This window comes from Amyelois transitella, chromosome 13, assembly GCF_032362555.1.
Source record: "Amyelois transitella isolate CPQ chromosome 13, ilAmyTran1.1, whole genome shotgun sequence".
NCBI classification, from domain to species: domain Eukaryota; kingdom Metazoa; phylum Arthropoda; class Insecta; order Lepidoptera; family Pyralidae; genus Amyelois; species Amyelois transitella.
This window is the reverse complement of record NC_083516.1, coordinates 1,146,627-1,164,315: the sequence shown is the minus strand read 5'-3', so window position 1 is coordinate 1,164,315 and position 17,689 is coordinate 1,146,627. Positions and strand designations below refer to the sequence as shown.

Sequence of the window (17,689 nt, the reverse complement as noted above, 5' to 3'; positions counted from 1 at the left end):
AAAAGCAAATGGACTATTCTAACAGGCATATAATCAATAAAAACAGGATTTACACTTTATACATCTGGTGATATATTTCGCAGTCATTTGTGTCACCTTTGTTCTTGTTATTCCTTATTTGAATGTAACAAAACAGTACTAGAACCTAAGCCAATTGATTTTCTCAATATCAGACTAACTGTAATTTTAATAAATACTTCAAATTTGTCTATGATCATAAATTAACGAAGATCACAGTTAGTCTAACAAAGAACCGAAACTAATCAGCTCTATTGTGTATTTATTCATAAATATCCTGCTTGTCTGCTACATATTGGATAATGTCTTTAGGTCTAAGTAGCCTCTCAGCATCAGCATCGGGAATTTCAAAACCAAATTCATCTTCCATCGCCATGATCACTTCAACATGGTCCAAGGAGTCCAAGCCCAGGTCAGTCATAAAATGTGAGTCTACCGTCAGCTGGAATATAAAAACAAAATAAGTAAAAAATTAGTTAATAAAAAAAAAGAGAAGAATGTTTCTAAGCCAGAGCCTAGCGATGCTACCTTTTCAGGGTTGACTTTGTCATAAAGCTGTAGGACTAGGAGAACCCTACTTTTGATAAGGTCTAACGTTAGCGGGGCGTCGTGACTGTAGTTGCGGACACCGAGACTCTGGCTCTGAAACAAAAGTTATAAAATAAATGCATGTACCTGACACACACTCAGTTTGTCGTAAGACTTGCACACTTTCATCACACGGTCCCTTATTTCCTCCGGCGAGGGTTTTGCCGCCCCGGTGCAGCCGTGTCGTTGACATTGCACCTAAACATTTTAGCAACGAACATTCGTTATGCAATACTTTTGAGGTTATGATGTTATTTATAAAAATAAAAAGTCAGTGCTAAAGAAATAATGAATACAAAATACAGTATATTTCAATAAATTAGATGTAAATGGGTATTTTTTCAAAATTATTGCGTTGTATCGATTAATTAGATCTTACCCCAATTTGAAGGTGGTTATTGTGAATAAATTTGACGCCACTTTTCACAGCAAAAAACTTTTGTTGCACTGCAACTGTGGATAGTCGGCATACCACAGAGGCATTGTATTTGGTGGATTTTCGTAATAATCCACTGAAAACACTTCGAACAATATTCGCTGCAGCCATTTTTCCGACTTCAAATAATTTCCGTAGACAAAAATCAAACAAGAAAAGTGACGTTTATATTTAAGGCATTTCGTGCAAACGGCGGCTAAAAACGATTGGACAAGGAACGGACCCGTCGGAGAATCGTCACGTGTACAGAATAGCCATATATGTACGGTTGCTATGGCAATTAAAAACTAAAAATGTCTTTGACACGTTTGCTTTTGTCAATGTCATTATTACTTGTCATTTCAAACAAAAAATCTAGGTATTGTTTTGGATTTTGGGACGTGTGAAATGGATTTAAGATTTTGAAGAAATCAATTAAAAATGGGTAACGCTGACACAAAATTAAACTTTAGAAAGGCTGTGGTCCAACTTACATCGAAAACACAGGTAAGTAGTTCGCTAATACGTGTAAACGCCTACGCAAACTCAAAGTTTTGTGAGATTTTATCGATGAAACTATTGCTTTTTCAGCCTATTGATTCATCAGATGATAGTTTTTGGGATCAGTTTTGGTCAGAAAGCGTGACAAATGTGCAAGATGTGTTCGCACTGGTGCCTGGTGCTGAGATTCGAGCGCTTCGTGAGGAGTCACCAAATAATTTGGCGACCCTGGTGTACAAAGCTGTCGAGAAAATGGTGAAGACTGTAGACAGCAGCTGTCGGACGCAGCGCGAACAACAAACTGGTACCATAAAAGTCTTAAATATAATATAAACAATTTCTAAGAAATCAAAGTATTTATTATGCTGTATAATTTTTTATTTCTACCTATTTTTCCTGCTTGTAATCATTATCTACTTCCTGCCAGATACATGCAAAGGAAATACATTCTGTATTTTGTAATGAATGCCAGTTTGAACACATAGCAATAAATTATAATAATAACTATTTTACTTTGTCTCTTAAAATTTTTTTTTACTTGACTATGCCACATACTCGAATGGAAGAAAAAAATTTAAATTCGTTTCAGCTCTAAACTGTGCCCGGCTGCTGACACGGGTGCTACCATACATGCTGGAGGAGCCTGAATGGCACGGCTTTTTCTGGTCTTCATTGCCGGCGGCAGCTGAGAATGAGTCGGTTCCACTGGCACAGTCACTTGTCAATGCTATATGTGTATGTTCAAACAAGGTTATATGTATTAGGTTTTATAAGGCAGCTTTTTACTCCAGATTCAGGTTGGAAGCTATTAAAACCTAAAATATTTATTTTTCAAATAGTTCTATCATGTGAATGCTACAGCTGTAAAGACAGCAATGAAAATCATTTATTTATGAACTTATTCATGTATTCATGATTCCAACACAAATACCATAAACTTATTATTGTAGAGATTTATATTATTTGACAACAGTATAGCCTCACTCGCTTCCTGTGGTAATTCTGAGAAATCCTTTATTAGTAGAATTTCAAATCACTACTACTTGTAATTTGATATTTCTGTCAAACGGTAAATCAGTCTATTCCATTCAATTCTCATGAACTGTATTTTTCCAGGACTTGCTGTTTTGCCCAGACTTCACAGTGACAAGCACTAAGAGAGCAGGGCCGGTGAGTATTGATTTCCTTCCGCAGTTATCTTATCAGCACTTGAGTCTCCCATGTGCTATGATGGTCGATGTTCATGCAGATTCATGTAGAGAGGATTGATAACAATTATAAGATAAATAAATAAATATAAATAAACATATACGGGACAAATTACACTGATTGAGTTAGCCTCGAAGTAAGTTCGAGACTTGTGTTACGAGATACTAACTCAACGATACTATATTTTTATAATAAATACTTATATAGATAAACATCCAAGACCCAGGCCAATCAGAAAAAGTTCTTTTCTCATCATGCCCTGGCCGGGATTCGAACCCAGGACCTCTGGTATCACAGACAAGCGTACTACCGCTGCGCCACAGAGGCCGTCAAGATAGATATGATTGTGTTTACAAAATGGAAAAGTGCATAGCATTTTTAATCAATGGAGTTGTGTAAATTCTGAACGAAGTTTATTGAACTATTAGGAGTGAAGAAATAATGGAAAATGTGAAAACACAACGGGGAAAATTATTCATCCTTGACGGCTTCAATGATGCCCAAAATAACTATTCCACGCGGACGAAGTCGCGGGCACAGCTAGTCTATACATATAATAAAACAGTAAAAATATTTTGTCTGTACATTAAGTAATTTGACTGAAATGGATAAAGGGACACTTAGAATGAATAATAGAAAACAAATTTTCTTTTTGAGTTTTTTGTCTGTGTGTCTGTCTGTATGTATGATCACGATTATATCTGAAAGTACTGAACCGATTTACTTAAAACTTTCACCAATTGCTTTGTTTTAACTCAGATAAACATTTAAAGTTTGTTTCATCAATATCCTTTCACAAAAAAAAAGTTATCGTCATTTGAATGAACTCAAGGCTGGGTTTGCCTGCAAATAAGTTACGAAATTTAAAATTCAAACTGTTTTATCATTGTACGACAGCATTATACCTATAACATATAAATATAAGTGAAAATCTGTTGATAATATCCTGGTTTGGCCGCACATATCATGCGTAATTCTCACGTAAAAAGATTTTGGTTTGTTAGTCTACTTTAATTTCGACACCACCGCAGCGGCCTCGATGGTCCAGTGGTTCGAGCCCCAACAAAAACGAGATATTTTTTTTTTATTTCACAAAATTATAGACTCTACTCGTAATTTACGCCGACGAAGTCGCCGGCAACAGCTAGTAAATAAATAAATGTTTATTTCTATAGATTTGAAACATTGTATGCATCATACAGGAGCGGGCCGAGGAGCTGTCATCGCTTGACAGCTGCGAGTACATCTGGGCAGGTGGCGTGGGTTTCGCCAGGTCGCCGCCGCGGAACGCGCAACACGAAGCTGCCAGGACGGAACTGCTGCGGCTGCTGCTCACATGCTTCAGCGAAACTATATACTTGCCCCAGCACACAGCGAACAGCAGCTACCATAATAAGTGGATCGCGTGAGTGGCGGTAGATGGCGCTGTGATCGAATTAGAACTCGCTATTGATATCAAATGTGGCTATTTATCTTTTAACATTTTCTAGGAAAGACCCAATGTCCGTTTATGTTCATGATCCAGCTTCTCATCATGGTTACACATCTATACTAATACTAGCGGACCCGACAGACTTCGTTCTGTCAAAAAGATTTGTAATATGACAGTTTTTTGTTCCTATCTATTAGACCTACATTGCTTAGACAACAGTGAACTTTATACATTAGCAATAAAGCTCAAATTGTTTGTACGTATTAGTTAGAAAACGTTTGTATGGGATAAAGAAAAGGACTGTTTTTAAGGTTTTTCAGGCAATTATTTGGTATTTTTTCGCCGTAAAAACCATCCTTGAGCTTCGACGAATATTAAAAAAAAGAATTAGCCAAATTGGTCCAGGCGTTCTTGAGTTATGCGCTTACCAACACATTTAGCGATTCATTTTTATATTATTATATTATAGATTATAAAGCTGAAGAGTGTGTTTGTTTGTTTGAACGCGCTAATCTCAGGAACTACTGGTTCGAATTGAAAAATTATTTTTGTTTGGAATAGACCATTTATCGAAAAAGGCTTGAGGCTATATAACACCATTCTGCAACTTTTAGAAGCGAAGAAGTTATGGAGAATGTGGAAAAAAAAAACAGGGAAAATTATTCATCCTTGAGGGCTTCGAAATAACTATTCCACGCGGACGAAGTCGCGGGCAATGCTAGTAAAAAAATAAGTTAATTACTAGCCTAAGAAGAAAGTTTTTTACAGGTACCTCACGAGTCCAGAAAATCGCCACGCATTGCCTCTCTTCACTTCCCTACTGAACACAGTGTGCTCTTACGACCCCGTGGGACTTGGCCTGCCCTACAACCACCTTCTGTTCGCCGACACATTGGAACCACTAGTAGAGGTGAGTGCTCCATAGATGGCGTTACGATCGAAATGAAACTCACTTTTTCGTATTTGGCGCAAAACAATTTGTGTGATATTTTTCCGTTCTAATTATCATATGAGAAGGGAAAAAGTATGTCTCTTTCTAATTACCCTGTTATGTAAGGGATAAAAAAATAATTCGATTTATTTTCAGGTGTCGTTGCAAATACTCATAGTGACATTGGACCATGATACTAGCAACACTGTTAACAATGAAACGGAAGAGGTAAGTTAACGATTCTTTGAAAATGAGTGTGCGTGTTTGGCTTAATGATAGAATAGACATTCAAATAGTGACAGGTTACTAGCCTGTCGCCTAAAACAGGAATCCCAAGTTTATAAGCCTATCCCTTAGTCGCCTTTTACGGCATACATGGGAAAGAGATGGATTGGTCCTATTCATTTCCTTATACTGCCGTGAACCACACGGCACCTATTCTAGGGCTAAAATATACTTGTTTTTTTCCCCAGAGCCTCCCCGATAACCTTTTCATCAACTACCTATCACGTATACATCGCGATGAGGACTTCCAGTTCGCCCTGCGGGGCGTCACCCGCCTGCTGAACAACCCCCTCCAGCAGACCTATCTCCCCAACTCGGCCAAGAAGGTCAGCCTCCACCAGGAGTTGCTGGTGCTGCTGTGGAAGATGTGTGACTACAATAAGGTCAGTTTTATATACATACATATAATCACGTCTATAGACCAACGTGGCTTATCAGTCCGCTCAGGACTGTTGGCTCTGTCTACCCCGCAAGGGATATATCGCCTGCTGAACAACCCCCTCCAGCAGACCTATCTCCCCAACTCGGCCAAAAAGGTCAGCCTCCACCAGGAGTTACAATAAGGTCAGTTTTACAACGGTCAAAAGTACCCGAAACCGCCGAGCTTGCACGAAGAGAGTTGTGAATGTGGATGAACCGAAGGAAGTATGCAGAGATCGTGGCAAGTGGAAAGAGGTAGTCGTTGCCTACCCCTCCGGGAAAGAGGCGTGATTTTATGTATGTATGTATGTATGTTACAACGTTCTCTTACATTATTCAACGTTCATTCATTTGAAGGCTTCTGTGGCGCAGCGGTGGTACGCTTGTCTGTGACACCGGAGGTCCCGGGTTCGAATCCCGGCCAGGGCGTGATGAGAAAAGAACTTTCTTTGATTGGCCTGGGTCTTGGATGTTTATCTATATAAGTATTTATTATAAAATATAGTATCGTTGAGTTAGTATCTCGTAACACAAGTGTCGAAATTACTTAAAGGCTAACTCAACCATTGCAAAACTTGACTAATATTAAAACACATTCTACCAAAAACAAAAAACCGAGCAAAGCTCGGTCAACCAGGTACTTTATATTTATTTATATTAGTTTTTAATATTCCAATAACTTTTAATCCAATTCCAATAAGTTTTATTCCTGTAATGATTTGTTTCAGAAATTCATGTATTACGTGCTGAAGAGCAGCGATGTTTTGGAAGTGCTGGTACCTATTCTGTATCATCTCAACGACTCCAGAGCTGACCAGTGTAAGTAACAAATTACAACAACAAAGATAACAGCATACATACATAAAATCACGCCTCTTCGTTACGTTCGTTCGTCATCAAGTCCTGGTAATTAAGTACAAGAGCACCACATAATTATTTCCAGAGCAATTTCTTTCACGACAGGAAAAATTTAAAGAAAGGCATGTATTTTTCCTCACGACATTATGCCCTCAAGGTTATATTTTTATTCAATAAGTCATTGATTATTGGCCTATTCAGTTTTGCCTAGAAAATCTCTAAATCTTGATCATCGTAAAATACGCTCGTCTAAGTCTTCCCACTCCGTCCTTTCCCTCCACACTTGTATATCTGCCTAGTCAACAACTTAGTCAGTCACTTCTAAAACCAAGTTTTTTTTAAAATTAAAACAGCTCGCGTAGGCCTAATGCACATTGGCGTGTTCATACTCCTCCTTCTGTCCGGCGAGCGCAACTTCGGCGTTCGTCTGAACAAGCCCTACGCGGCCAGCGTGCCAATGGACATACCGGTATTTACCGGTACCCACGCCGATCTACTTGTGGTGGTGTTCCACAAGATCATAACGACTGGACATCAGAGATTGCAGCCGTTGTTCGATTGTTTACTCACTATTTTGGTTAACGGTAAGTGGTGGTTTTTTTTATTTTTTTTCCATTGATAGGTACATACAGTCGCGTCTGTATCCCTTGCTGGGTGGACGGAGTGAGCAGTGTTGAGAAAATTGATTAATAGATAGAATTGAGATGAAAATAGTAGTGACAGGTTGCCTAGCCCATCGTCTTAATGAAGAATCCAAAGTTCAAAAGTCTATCATTTAGTCGCCTTTTACGACATCCATGGGAAAGAGATGGAGTGATGCTATTCACTTTTTATGTTTGTACCGGGAACCACACGACCTATTTTTTGATAGAGACAGGAGCAAATATTTCTATATTATCTATCATAATAGGCAACATAATCGCTGCACCTATTTATTTTTGTATATTGTTTATTTATTGTAGTTTGTATGTATGTTTGTTTGTTTTTGTTTGTTTGTTTGTAAACTCTTTATTGCACATAAAAATAAATATAACAAATTACAAAACAGTTATTGGATTTAGAAGAATATGCACAATGGCGGACTTATCCCTGATGGGATTTCTTCCAGTCAACCAAAATATAAAGGAAAATCCAAAATTTAAAAGGCAGCGCACATAAAAAGCAATGAGGATGCTATATAATAAACAGTACATTTCTACATAATTAAAAATAAACATACATAAATAATATATATATAAATAAACTTACATATTTATGAGTACACTCAATTGTTAGATGCATCAGCATACAGTCTTTTGATAAGTGATTTAAAAGAACTAAGGTTAAGAGCAGATCTCGTATCTTGTGGGAGGTTATTCCAAAGCTGAGCGGAACGAACACTAAAAGACAAGCCATAAGTCCGAGAAGAATAAGAAGGAATAAGTAATTTAAGATTATTATGAGATCGCATGCGACTATCCGTCTCACGGAACGAGAAATTTTTATGAAGATAGTGAGGAAATGAAGGATTAAAAAGGATATTAAACAACAAAGATAGTGTGTGAACATTACGTTTAAGGCGAATTGGGAGCCAATTCAATTGGCGACGAAACTCAGAAACATGATCAAATTTGCGAAGACCGAAAACAAAGCGAATGCCCTGGTTCTGTAAACGCTCCAGTTTGTCAAGCAACTCTTCAGTAACATTTAGACAAGCAACATCGGAATAATCAAGAACAGGAAAGAGAAGTGATTGTACAAGTAAAATTTTAGTGGCGGTGGGTAAAAATTTTTGCATTCGGCGAAGTGAATGTAACGACACATACATCTTACGGCTGATTTCATTTATATAGGGACTCCACGATAGAGTTTGGTCCATGATGACACCCAGATTAGTCACTTTGGAAGATAAAGGAATAATATTGTTATCCAGAACCAAACTAGGAACCATCATATTTGCAAATCTTGAAATATAATGTGGGCTACCTATAACAATAGCCTGAGACTTGGCAGCGTTAACCAAAAGACCAAAACGGCTTGACCAATCTGCAATCCTTTCCAAATCCAAATTTATGGTACTAAAAGCATCTTGAATATTATCCAAACTGGCAGACGCATAGATCTGCAAGTCATCGGCATAAAGATGAAAATTAGAGGAAAGAGACGCAGTAATACCATCAATGAAAATCGAGAACAGAACCGGAGAAAGAATGCCACCCTGCGGAACACCAGCCACTAGATCACACCAGTCCGAAAAGCCATCATTCAGTTTTACACGTTGTCGACGTCCAGTTAGATAAGATGAAAACCAACAAAGGGAATTAGAGGAAAAATTTAAAGAACGTAGTATTTCAATCAAGACATCAAAATCAACTGTATTAAAAGCGCTTGTAAAATCTAAAAGGACGAGTACGGTAAGCTGTTTATTATCAATATTTAAACGTATGTCGTCCGTTATCTTCACCAGAGCTGTCGTAGTACTATGGCCACATTTAAAACCCGATTGAAAGGAACTTAACATATTGTAACGTGATAAGTGTGCACTTAACTGTTGATGGATATGATATTCTAAGATTTTCGAAAGTACAGAGAGAATAGAAATAGGACGTAAGTGAGATGGACAAGAAGGAGGTTTTTTTTTAGGAAGAGGAATTATTAGAGCGAGTTTCCAAGCAGTCGGGTAGACACCCGTTGAGATAGAACAGTTTATAATATCTGTAATAAAAGGGGCAATAAATTCTGCAATTGGTTTAATCATATCAAGAGATATAGCGTCTTCTCCAACCGCCCTAGACTTTATGGACTTTATTTATGTGTACTTTGTTTTTATGTATGTTTATTAAAATTATTTTATTTTATTTTGTGTAGTTATAAATATATTTATTAAATTTGACCCCACATATAGTTCTCTGTCACGCCCAATGGTTGACTGGTAGACAATGCTTCTAGCATTAAGTCCGCCAATTGTGCTATACATTTGTATTTTGTGCAATGTATTTTAAATAAATAAATAAAGTTCTCTGTTAGACCCAATGGTTGACTGGTAGATAATGCTTCCAGCATTAAGTCCGCCAATTGTGCTATACATTTTGTGCAATGAATTCGAAATAAATAAATAAATAATTCCAGTGTCACCATACCTGAAGACATTATCGATGGTGGCGTCCACCAAACTCCTGCATCTCCTGGAGGCGTTCAGCACGCCCTGGTTCCTGTTCTCGCAGCCCCATCACCACCACCTGGTGTTCTTCCTGTTGGAGATGTTCAACAACATGATACAGTATCAGTTCGATGGTAAGTAAATAAATAAAATAAATAGTTATATATATACGGGACAAAAACGGCTGGTTCACGATGAGGTATTTGATAAGAATAAATATATACGGGACAAATTACACAGATTGAGTTAGCCTCGAAGTAAGTTCGGGACTTGTGTTACGAGATACAATCTCAACGATACTATACAGGGTGACATTTAAAACAACTGCATCCTTTTAAACATAGACTATACCCATGCTTCTGAGCCGTTTGAGCCTATTTTTATTTAAATTAAACGTCATCATTTTCACAATTAAAAAATCCCTCAAAAACTACGTCACACGCTTTAATAAAGACCCACACTACAAAAAGAAATTAAAACTAAACATGTAAATAAATGTCTGAAAAATAAATTATTTTTCTAGTATCAAGATCAAGTAAAGTACAGAGTTGTCGCGATCGCTCAGCTGAATGAATTGCGTCGTTGACCTCTGAATCTTACGCGTCGCTTTTCCGCCGGCCGGGGTGATATGACGTATTAAGGATCGTAGATTTTGATACTTTTATTTTTTTTTCGTACTTTCTGAATTATGAACCGATATTTTTCTTTAAGAGTTTTTAAATATCCTTCAGATGAGTACACTTAACAGTTAAATTTATGCAGTTGAATTAAAAGTCAACCTGTATATTTTTTTTTTGTGTTGAACCCCTCTTTGATCCCCCTCGACCGACCGGGCAGGGAACTCGAACCTGGTGTACACGATAATCCGCAAGCGGGCGGTGTTCCACGCGCTCGCCAACCTGCCGCACGAGCACGCCGCCATCGCGCGCGACCTCGCCGCCGCGCGCGCCCGCGCCGCGCCGCACGCGCCGCCGCCCGCCCACCACGCCATGATCAGGTCTGGCTCATTCTGTTTATGACATTAATACTTACTACTTAGTACATACATACATACATATCGTCACGTCTATATCCCTTGCGGGGTAGACAGAGCCAACAGTCTTGAAAAGACTGAATGGCCACTTTCAGCTATTTGGCTTAATGATAGAATTGAGATTCAAATAGTGACAGGTTGCTAGCCTGTCGCCTAAAAGAAGAATCTCAAGTTTATAAGCCTATCCCTTAGTCGCCTTTTACGACATCCATGGGAAAGAGGTGGAGCGGTCCTATTCTTTTTAGTATTGGTGCCGGGAACCACACGGCACTTTTTAGTATTGGTGCCGGGAACCACACGGCACACACACACACACACACACACTTAGTAATAATATTATTACTGCTATACTTATCAGATACTTATCTGTGCTTACGTCCGCAGCCGTGTGGTTTTCAGCACTTTATAAGAGAAATGACTCTTTACTTATCTACGAGTATGTTAACGTCCGCCGTGTGGTTACCGGCACTTTAGAAAAGGATTGCTCCGTATCTTTCTCACGGATGTTGTAAAAGACGACTATGGGAAATGCTAATAAATTTGGGGTTCTTCTTGTAGGCGATGGGCTGGCAACCTGTTACTATTTGAATCTCAATTACATTTTAAGCTAAAAAGCTGTACGTGGCCTTTAAGTCAAAGGATATAGACGTGACTGTATGTTTAGGTACTTCCAGAGCCGCAGAGATCAGAAGAGAGTTGATACATACATATAGTCACGTCTATATCCCTTACAGGGTAGACAGAGCCAACAGTCCCGAAAAAACTGAATGGCCACATTCAGCTGCTCGATCAGAGTTGATCCATTATTATTAAAAGAACCTAGACGAACGTACCTTGATCAAATCTGACACGTTCTAGCGAAAGGTCAGGTCAAGACTCAAGAGTGCCCGAAATCGATGAGTTTGCATGAAGAGAGTTATGAATGAGTTATGAAGCGAAAGAAGTGTGCAGGGATCGTGGCAAGTGGAAAGATGTAGTCTCTGCCTACCCCTTCGAGGAAGAGGCGTTATTTATTTATGTATGTAACAGAACTACCTACCTTAAATATTTGAACGGTCAGACTTTAAGCTGACTTTTATAATAAAGAGTAATTAATGATTTGTTTTTTTGTATGTTTGTATGTTTCCGTCAGATGTGAGAGCGCGGAGTGCGTGTCGGAGCCCCCCATGGAGGGCTCGCGGCCCGCGCTGCCCGCGGAGCCCGGCACGCTCAACGCCACGCTCCCCGCCACGCCCGGTACGTACACACGGCACGCTCAACGCCACGCTCCCCGCCACGCCCGGTACGTACACACGGCACGCTCAACGCCACGCTCGCCGCCACGCCCGGTACGTACACACGGCACGCTCAACGCCACGCTCCCCGCCACGCCCGGTACGTACACACGGCACGCTCAACGCCACGCTCCCCGCCACGCCCGGTACGTACACACGGCACGCTCAACGCCACGCTCCCCGCCACGCCCGGTACGTACACACGGCACGCTCAACGCCACGCTCCCCGCCACGCCCGGTACGTACACACGGCACGCTCAACGCCACGCTCGCCGCCACGCCCGGTACGTACACACGGCACGCTCAACGCCACGCTCCCCGCCACGCCCGGTACGTACACACGGCACGCTCAACGCCACGCTCCCCGCCACGCCCGGTACGTACACACGGCACGCTCAACGCCACGCTCCCCGCCACGCCCGGTACGTACACACGGCGGCACGGGAGGTCCCGGGTTCGAATCCCGGCCAGGGCATGATGAGAACTTTCTCTGATTGCCCTATGTCTTGGATGTTTATTTATATAAGTATGTATTTAACATAAAACATAGTATCGTTGAGTTAATGTCTCTGTAATCTATGTAATTTGTTCCGTAGTTAATTTATTTGTATATCATCCAGCTATAGCGACAATGACGGAGAAAGAGTCTGCGCACCCCCCGCAACCGATAGAAGAGAGATTGCTGCCGCGACAAAACGCCGACGGCACCGACGACAGCGACAACGGACACACCGTCACACACGTGAGTATTACGGGGTAGACAGAGCCTGTTCCGAAGTGATCGCAAAGCCTAGCATCTAGGTGATATCACCTGGGTGATCAATCAAAGTGGAATAAACCGATTGTACTATATATGTATACATACATACATATGGTCACGTCTATATCCCTTGTGGGGTAGACAGAGCCATAGTCTTGAGAAGACTGAATGGCCACGTTCAGCTGTTTGGCTTAATGATAGAATTGAGATTAAAATAGTGACAGGTTGCTAAACCATCGCCTAAAAAAAAGAATCCCAAGTTTGTAAGCCTATCCCTTAGTCGCCTTTTACGACATCCATGGGAAAGAGATAGAGTGGTCCTATTCTTTTTTTTTGTATTGGTGCCGGGAACCACACGGCGCAAATTATCGAATATTATTGTATTATTATTGGGAAAGGTCGGAGTGGGAAGATCTAGACGAACGTATCTTGATCAAATTAAGGACGTCCTGGTAAAGGGTCAGGTCAAAAGTACCCGAAACCGCTGAGCTTGCATGAAGAGAGTTATGAATGTGGATGAAGCGAAGGAAGTATGCAGAGATCGTGGCAAGTGGAAAGAGGTAGTCTCTGCATACCCCTCCGGGAAAGAGGCGTGATTTTTATGTATGTATGTATTGTATTATTATCAACTCGTGCGCATTTGAAATTGTCAGCGTAACAGCATATCAGTGTCGGAACAATCCCGCCAGAATGAGTGGCGGCCGACCGCCGAGTGGGTGACCTCGTGGCGCGCCAAACTTCCGCTGCAGACTATAATGAGGCTTCTGCAAGTCCTCGTGCCTCAGGTGGAGAAGATCTGCATTGATAAGTGAGTACATACATACATACATATACACATTATGGTCACGTCTATATCCCTTGCGGGGTAGACAGAGCCGACAGTCTTGAAAAGACTTAATGGCCACGTTCTGCTATTTTGCTTTATGATAGAATTGAGATTCAAATAGTGACGGGTTGCTAGCCCATCGCCTGAAAAGAATCCAAGTTTGAAATCCTGTCCCTTAGTCGCCTTTTACGAAATCCATGGGAAAGAATTGGAGTGGTCCTATTCTTGTTTGTATTGGTGCCGGGAACCACACGGCGCGGCATAAGTGAGTATAGAATAGAATATAAGATATATATAAATGCTACAGTGCAGTTTGTTACCGCTTCTTCTGTGACTGACGCCTTGGAACTTGGCGGCAGTGAACTTAGTTTTAAGTTATTTATTTGACGTCGACCAATGTTGTGAATCTAAAAGTTTTGACAATTATTAAGCGATATAAAGTATAACTATAATATGAATAAAAATATTGAATTTGAATGGGATACAATTATGTATTTTCAAAATTGGATACAAGGTATCACTAAGTAACGTCACATCGCTTAAACCTGCTTTTATTCATCCTCTCCAAATGACCAAACCATCTTAACATACCCATGAAGTACTTATATTATTACTTACTTCATACTTATGAAGCGAAGGAAGTATGCAGCGATCGTGGCAAGTGGAAAGAGGTAGTCTCTGCCTTCCCCTCCGGGAAAGAGGCGTGATTTTATGTTTGTATGTATGTATATAGTCGGCTACCTATTTTTTCTGCTTTTACCCAGGGGAGCGAAGCCCCGGGCAAGCAAAAACTAGTCTTCTTACATTATTGGTGTCAATTCAGACGGCCTCTGTGGCGCAGCGGTAGTACGCTTGTCTGTGACGCCGGTGGTCCCAGGTTCGAATCCCGGCCAGGGCATGATGAGAAAAGAACTTTTTCTGATTGGCCTGGGTCTTGGATGTTTATTTATATAAGTATTTATTATAAAATATAGTATCGTTGAGTTAGTATCTCGTAACACAAGTTTCGAACTTACTTCGAGGCTAACTCAATCTGTGTAATTTGTCCCATATACATACAGGGTGACACTAAAAACAACTGCATCCTTTTAAACATAGACTACGAGTATGTCATGCTTCTGAGCCGTTTGAGCCTATTTTTATTTAAATTAAACATCATCATTTTGACATTTAAAAAACCCTCAAAAACTACGTCACACGCTTTATTAAAGACCAATACTACAAAAAGAAATTAAAACTAAACATGTAAATAAATGTCTGAAAAATAAATTATTTTTCTAGTATCAAGATCAAGTAAAGTACAGAGTTTTCGAGATCGCTCAGCTGAATGAATTGTGTCGTTGACCTCTGAATCTTACGCGTCGCTTTTCTGCCGGCCGAGGTGATATGACGTATTTAGGATCGTGGATTTTGATACTTTTATTTTTTTTTCGTACTTTCTGAAATATGAACCGATATTTTTCTTTTAACGTTTTTAAATATCCTTTAGATGAGTACACTTAACAGTTAAATTTATGCAGTTGAATTAAAAGTCACCCTGTATATATATATTTATATATATATATATATAATTTGCAGGGGACTGACGGACGAGTGCGAGATCCTGCGGTTCCTGCAGCACGGCACGCTGGTGGGGCTGCTGCCGGTCCCCCACCCCATCCTCATCCGCAAGTACCAGGCCAACGCCGGCACCGCCGCCTGGTTCAGGACTTACATGTGGGGCGTTATTTATATACGGTGAGTTTTGAAGTTTATTTACATATACAGGGTGACTTTTAATTCAACTGCATAAATTTAACTGTTAAGTGTACTCATCTAAAGTATATTTAAAAACGTTAAAAGAAAAATATCGGTTCATATTTCAGAAAGTACGAAAAAAAATAAAAGTATCAAAATCCACGATCCTAAATACGTAATATCACCCCGGCCGGCGGAAAAGCGACGCGTAAGAAGCATGGGTATAGTCTATGTTTAAAAGGATGCAGTTGTTTTAAATGTCACCCTGTATATATGTATATATATGTACATACATACATATCAGTCACGTCTATATCCCTTGCGGGGTTGACAGAGCTAACAGTCTTGAAAAGACTGAATGGCCACATTCAGCTATTTAGCTTTAAGATAGAATTAAGATTCAAAAAAGGTTGCTAGCCCATCGCCTAAAAAAGAATCCCAAGCTTGTAAGCCTATCCCTTAGTCGCCTTTCTTACATCCATGGGAAAGAGATGGAGTGGTCCTATTCTTTTCTGTATTGGTGCCGGGAACCACACGGCCTGGTTTAGTAATAAATATATAATTATACTTATATATGTTATTTCAGAAATGTCGACCCACCGATCTGGTATGACACGGACGTGAAACTTTTCGAGATACAACGGGTGTGAACAGACACACACACAGCTACATTAATTTAAAAAAAAAATGTTTTACCATATTTAACCATTATAAGTTGAACTATATTTATTTGTAATCTATACTAATATTATAAAGCTAAAGAGTTTGTTCGTTTGTTTGTTTGAATGCGCTAATCTCAGGAACTAGTGGTTCGAATTGAAAAATTATTTTTGTGTTGAATAGACCATTTCGTCGAGGAAGGCTTTAGGCTATATAACATCACGCTGCAACTATTAAGAGCGAAGAAATAATGGAGAATGTGAAAAAATCGGGGAAAATTATTCATCTTTGAGGGCTTCAATAATGCCCATAATAAATATTCACGCGGACGAAGTCGCGGGCGCGGCTAGTGTGTAATACAATCGGTTTAGCCGGCGGTAATACCCATAAACTTTACCTCGTTTACTGACGCGTATGATTTATGTTAATTTTGGTATTTGGAGGTTTTACATATATACATATAGTCACGTCTATATCCCTTGCAGGGTAGACAGAGAGCCCATCGCCTCAAAGAAAAATCGAATGTTAATAAGCCTATTCCTTAGACGCCTTTTACGTTATCCATGTGAAAGAGATGGAGTGATCCTTGTTTTTTTTTAATATACACCCTGTACAATGTAACGTGTTACATATTGTTTCATTATTTAAGAATTCTGTAACTTTTTTCGAATACGATTGTAATTACGTGTATTGAATGTAAATGTGCTAATAAATATAAAAATTATATCACTTGAGTATAGCATAAACAGATGTACGTATAATAGAATAATTTTAATTTATTATGAAATGAAGCAAAGTTTATTTTTATGTCTAACGTGTAGATCTCTTTTTTATTTTTATTCATATGAAAAGGCGTACTTCCATACCTTGTTTTGTACGCCAATTCCATTTTCTTTCATTTATTAACCGTTCTTCGTTTTGTGAAATATAGTAAATCTTATTTTAGAGTTATTTATACTATTTGTAACATATATGATAAATTATATTGATAGTTGGTAAATAGTGAGAATTTTAAAACCAATTATGTAATAATAATTATATTTGTCGTGCGTTTAGGGTTGCCACACATATACTCGTGCGAGCGCATCCATTAGACAGAAAGGGAAATGGTAAAAATATTTAACGCCTCAACATTATTATTGTAATATCAACAAGAGAGATAATCTCAGAACATAGGCGTCATTAAAATGTGAAAGATGAAGACCTTTTCATCAACTAAGCTCCATTGTCCATTCGCGCGGGTTTTTATGTGTAGAACAACCCTTATGATTTATTTGAATATCACTTATGAATTATAGTAATGTTATTTTATTATTTCTTATGAAATTCAGTTTAAAATTAATGTTTTACAATGCACCTTAGTAATTTATATGCACGACACCTAGTCATTGACATATGAATGTAATATGTTAGCTATGTTTGATAGAGGTTCAGCACTTTTTGTGTGTACAGTTAACTGCACATCAACTTAACCTGCATGAAATAGACACCCAGTAATAGAGGCGAATTGGCAGTGGATTTGAGTAGATTGATGTGCTACTGACTGTACTACTTTGACATTCCTGTATGCAATGAGACCTTTTGTTATATATTTCATGGCTGC

At 39.3% G+C, this 17,689-nt stretch overlaps 2 protein-coding genes across 3 annotated transcripts; one reads left to right on the top strand and one right to left on the bottom strand.

Moving 5' to 3' along the window:
* Positions 1 to 11: 11 nt before the first annotated feature.
* On the bottom strand, positions 12 to 1,211 carry LOC106132153 (acyl carrier protein, mitochondrial). Of its 2 annotated transcripts, none has more exons than XM_013331493.2 (3): positions 986 to 1,211; positions 694 to 804; positions 12 to 460 (listed from the first exon to the last, which is right to left on the bottom strand). In XM_013331493.2, exons 1-3 carry the CDS (start codon positions 1,151 to 1,153, stop codon positions 281 to 283), a joined length of 459 nt encoding a protein of 152 aa, XP_013186947.2. In that variant the 5' UTR covers positions 1,154 to 1,211; the 3' UTR covers positions 12 to 280. The 2 variants fall into 2 exon arrangements, with proteins under 2 accessions (XP_013186947.2, XP_013186946.2); XM_013331492.2 differs by lacking the exon at positions 694 to 804 and adding an exon at positions 547 to 660 and having other exon boundaries at positions 986 to 1,201.
* A 157-nt stretch (positions 1,212 to 1,368) lies between these two features.
* On the top strand, positions 1,369 to 16,270 carry LOC106132150 (protein HID1). The gene is made up of 17 exons (XM_013331488.2): positions 1,369 to 1,528; positions 1,613 to 1,826; positions 2,112 to 2,257; positions 2,639 to 2,692; positions 3,934 to 4,136; positions 4,932 to 5,073; positions 5,251 to 5,322; positions 5,568 to 5,762; positions 6,528 to 6,618; positions 7,011 to 7,241; positions 9,766 to 9,930; positions 10,634 to 10,793; positions 11,962 to 12,065; positions 12,724 to 12,845; positions 13,517 to 13,671; positions 15,268 to 15,426; positions 16,013 to 16,270. Exons 1-17 carry the CDS (start codon positions 1,463 to 1,465, stop codon positions 16,074 to 16,076), a joined length of 2,343 nt encoding a protein of 780 aa, XP_013186942.2. The 5' UTR covers positions 1,369 to 1,462; the 3' UTR covers positions 16,077 to 16,270.
* The last annotated feature ends 1,419 nt before the right edge of the window (positions 16,271 to 17,689 follow it).